The 4,318-nt window shown below is 41.9% G+C and overlaps 1 protein-coding gene across 1 annotated transcript; it reads right to left on the bottom strand.

Annotated features, from left to right (window-relative positions):
* LOC124821863 (putative LRR receptor-like serine/threonine-protein kinase At1g74360) lies at positions 1 to 4,095 on the bottom strand. The gene is made up of 2 exons (XM_047293808.2): positions 3,737 to 4,095; positions 1 to 3,466 (listed from the first exon to the last, which is right to left on the bottom strand). Exons 1-2 carry the CDS (start codon positions 3,861 to 3,863, stop codon positions 252 to 254), a joined length of 3,342 nt encoding a protein of 1,113 aa, XP_047149764.2. The 5' UTR covers positions 3,864 to 4,095; the 3' UTR covers positions 1 to 251.
* Positions 4,096 to 4,318: the final 223 nt, after the last annotated feature.

Below are 4,318 nucleotides of genomic sequence, written 5' to 3' on the forward strand. Positions count from 1 at the left end.
TTGATAAAAGAAATATTTTACATTGCCATTGATTAAGACAAATTGAACAGAGGTGCTTAGCATGCACGAAAGATGTTCAACAAAAGTAAAGTCTCAAGGATACAGAACAAAATTGAGGAACTTCTGCAACATGAATAATGAGTTTCTTTACACAAGAAGAATCAACTGTGTATGACATGTGTTTTCTATGTAAACTGTATTGAAACTTACACTATGCACAATTTTTCTATCTTGAGTCACAAAAGGCTACACTACACAAGGTGTCCATAATTTGAGTCCCCAGTGGGATCGTATATCTTAATAAGCATGGCTAGAACCTCCTTCATGTTAGGCCTAGCCTGTGGTGCATCATGTGTGCATTTCACTCCAACTTGGAGCAACTCACCCATCTCCTTAGCACCCTCAACCACCCCACTTACCTTCAAAAAAACTTGCACAGATTGACCTAACCCTTGTCTTCCAGAAGCCATCATAACACGCCTAGTCCATTCCACCAAACACTCTTCTCCTCCATCCACTGCTCTTCTCCCAGTTGCTAGCTCCATTACCAAAACCCCAAAGCTGTACACATCCCCTTTTGTGGTGGCTTTCCATGTTTGTCCATATTCTGGTGCAACATACCCCACTGTGCCAGCCACTATAGTGCTCACGTGACTGTCTCCAACATCAACAATCCTAGCAAGTCCAAAGTCTGTGACCTTGGCCTTCCCATTCTTGTCTAGCAACACATTACTGGCCTTCACATCTCTATGCACAATAGAAGGGTAGCACTCATGATGTAAATAGACAAGTGCCCTAGCCACATCAATTGCCACTTCTAGGCGCCTCCTCCATTTCAACCTTTTTGTATCAGTCACAAGTTCCTCCAAGCTTCCACCTCCTATGTACTCATAAACAAGTATCTTCTGTGAACCATAGAGGCACCAACCATAGAGTGTGACAAGGTTTGGATGAGGCCAGCTAAATCCCTGACCACTTAGAACCTTCATTTCAGCTCTGAATTCTTTTTCACCCTCAGTTCCTTCCCTTTGGAGCTTCTTCACTGCCACCTCTCTCCCATCCGGAAATGACCCTCTATATACTGTTCCATAGCCACCCCTTCCTATGACTCTTTCCTCCGTGAAGTTGGAGGTTGCTTTCAAGATGTCTGCATGTGTGAAAACTGTCTTGTTCAGGTGGAATATCTTAACTGTGTCAGAATACCATGGTGAAGATCCCGAGCTTCCTGAATCATGTGCTTTCTTATTCTTTATTTTCTTCATGAGATTCTCTGGTTCCACTGATGGACTTTTCACCAAGAAACATATTACAAGGAAAAGAAGTCCAAAGACCACGATAGCTAATCCTAGAGCCAAAACCAATGACCATTTTGTGGGATTTTTCAAGACTCTTTGTAATGTGCTATTTCTATCATCAGAGATGTTAAAGAACTTTGGGAGTTTCAGGTGGGGGTCACCCAAATATGAATCCTTGTCAAAAGTGAGTAAGTGTCCGGATGGTGGGACTGTACCAGATATGAGGGGATTGTATGAGATGTTGAACCTGCTAAGCTCATCCAAGTGTGCCAGACTTATGGGAAATGTTCCAGAGAAATTGTTCCTAGACAAATCAAGATCCTGTAGACACTTCATGTTGCCAATTTCACTTGGAATTTCACCAGAAAAATTGTTTCTGGTCATGTTCAAGACTACGAGTGGTAAACCTACCATCCCTGGAGGGAATTTCCCAGTGAACTTGTTATCTCCCAAATGCAACATGCTAAAGTTTACCATATTTCCAATTTCTGAAGGAATCTCTCCACTCAAATCGTTCCCACTTAGCTGAACATACCCTGCTATGTGTGATGATCTAGCAGAGGGATCAGAAGTACACATGGGGAAGATACCATATCCTTTGAGCAACCTGTCCCAAAGGGCCCTACAATTCTTCCTTGTCAGGATGGTATACACAAAGCTGAACGGAGGGTAATCAGCAGGTATCCATCTCTTCATTCCTAAGCACTCACTATTGCCAGCAACAACTCCCCCAAGACTCTTTTCATTTGATTCAAATGTGGCCCTTGCATTCCTTCCAATTCTTGTTAGATCGGAGGGAATTTTTCCATATAGTTTGTTGTTTGCAAGGTTTAGCCATAACATGCTCGAGCAGTTTCCCAACTCTGGTGGGATTTCTCCGGTTAATGAATTATCTGAAAGGGTTAGCCATAAGAGAGAAGTCAAGTTTCCAAGGCTTGGTGGGATCGTTCCACTGAAATTGTTGAAGGCAAGATCAAGTGCCATAAGGTGAGTCAACTTTCCCAATTCAGGAGGAATAGGTCCAGAGAACTGGTTGTAGGTTAAGGTTAAGAAAGCGAGTGCAGACATTTCTGAGATTTCAACAGGTAATGGACCAGAAAAATTATTGAAGCTTAAGTCCAAACGTCCAAGGTTTGTCAATGTAAAAATGCCTGATGAGTTCAACCCTCCAGTGTAGGAATTTGAGTGCAGCAAAAGAAAGTTCAGTTGCTTGAATTTCCCAAAAATCTCCTGCACTTCCCCACCAAATTGGTTTCTGCTCAAATCCAAGATGAACAAATTGGTCAAGGTCAAAAGGGTCTCTGGGATATCCCTTGAGAAAGTATTGTTCGCCAAGAACAATCCCTGAAGACCAGAAATGGAACCAATTTCACGGGGAATATCTCCCGTGAAATTGTTACTAGAGAGGTTGAGAACCACTAAGTTCTTGCAGTTGGACACCTCCTCGGGGACTTTACCAACAAATAAATTCACTGAAAGGTCCAGTTTTTCGGTGCTACAGTTTACTGGAAAAGCCTGGGGAGGAACAACCCCAGTGAGAAAATTCTCTGAGATTGAAAACTGTCTCAGCCTGGAAAATCCAGCCCACAAGGTTCCATTAAGATGGTTGGTGCTCAAATCCAAGTGCTGCAAACTGAAGCATTGATCAAAGAAGCCATGAATCCCACCACTCAAGTGATTATCTGAAACATTTAAAGTCACCAAACTGTCACAAATGGCAGGGAAACTCAGCCCAAGTTCCCCACGGAACCTATTAACAGACAAGTCCACGGTTTGCAACTGAGTCAATCCCTTCAGATTCAACTCCCCCTCGAGAGTATTATGGGAGAGATTGAGATACACAAGCTTCTGGCTCATCCTCAAGTCCTCAGGAATCCCCCCAGAGAGAGAGTTCCAAGAGATGTCAAGGTGTCTGAGCTCAGTGAGATTGGAGAACCCATCGAATATCTTACCATAAATTTCACTGTAAGAGATGTCTACTTTCACAACCCTCAGTGTTGTCCCGTTCAAGAGGCTGCAATCGATTCCTGACCATTGACAAGGATTTGAACTGTTCTTGTTCCAGCTTATGTACCCTCCTCTGTTCGTACGAGTTTGGGCAAGCAAATAAGATTTCAGCTTCAGCAGAACTTCTGCGTCAGTGGCCAACGAATCCCCAACAACCAATTTACCTGTTCAATCACCACAACCTGGGTAAGCGTGAAAGACAACTAACAAAACAGAATCAATGATCAGCCTAGGAAAATCTTAATAAACAAAAATAAATAGAGAATCTAACAACACCCCACTACAAAGCTCGGTGCTTTTAATACTTAATAATAAACACTGCTCCGTATCAAGGTGTACCATCCAAAACAATCACTATTATAAACCCAAAAGGAATTTGAGGCAAAAACTTACCTTTTCTGGACAAGATCAGCGACAGAGTTTTAGGTTAGTACCTGAGAAAAGGATCAAGAAACAGACAAACAGGAAGCCCCATGAATCGGTTTCCTGCTCTGACATTAATGATGACCCTCCTTCTTTTCTTGTGCTCTGTGTACTTTTTGTTGTTTTGGCAAAACTCATGTACTTGATAGTTGTGGCAGAGAATAGAATAGAACAAGAGGGAATCTTTGAGGGACTCAAAACTGGAGTGAGGACGTTGAAGTCATTGGGTATGTTGTGCTGTTGGAAGTTGGAATGGTCTAGCAGTGCCAGGTGGTGATGGTGGTGGACAAAAAAACAATTGAACTCTGAACAACACAGTGGCTTGTGTCTTTCTTTTCCATTTTCACGTCTTGTGATATCACGCTGAGGGGTTTATTTTATTCAATTCAATTTATGAGTGAAGAATGAACCAACGACTGTCGTTGTAATTAATAAAAAAGAAAGTGTGGTTGATGTGGTTTGTCCCCGAATTTGAATGTGAATGTCAAATCATGTGTGTTTCTAATCCGGCTATTTGTCATAGCTATAGATGGTTCATTCATACACATTTTTCTAACATTCCAATTTTACTATACTCTTTAAAGTTAAATACT

The sequence above is a fragment of the Vigna umbellata genome, chromosome 4 (assembly GCF_029865625.1).
Source record: "Vigna umbellata cultivar VRB3 chromosome 4, Vumbellata_1.0, whole genome shotgun sequence".
NCBI classification, from domain to species: domain Eukaryota; kingdom Viridiplantae; phylum Streptophyta; class Magnoliopsida; order Fabales; family Fabaceae; genus Vigna; species Vigna umbellata.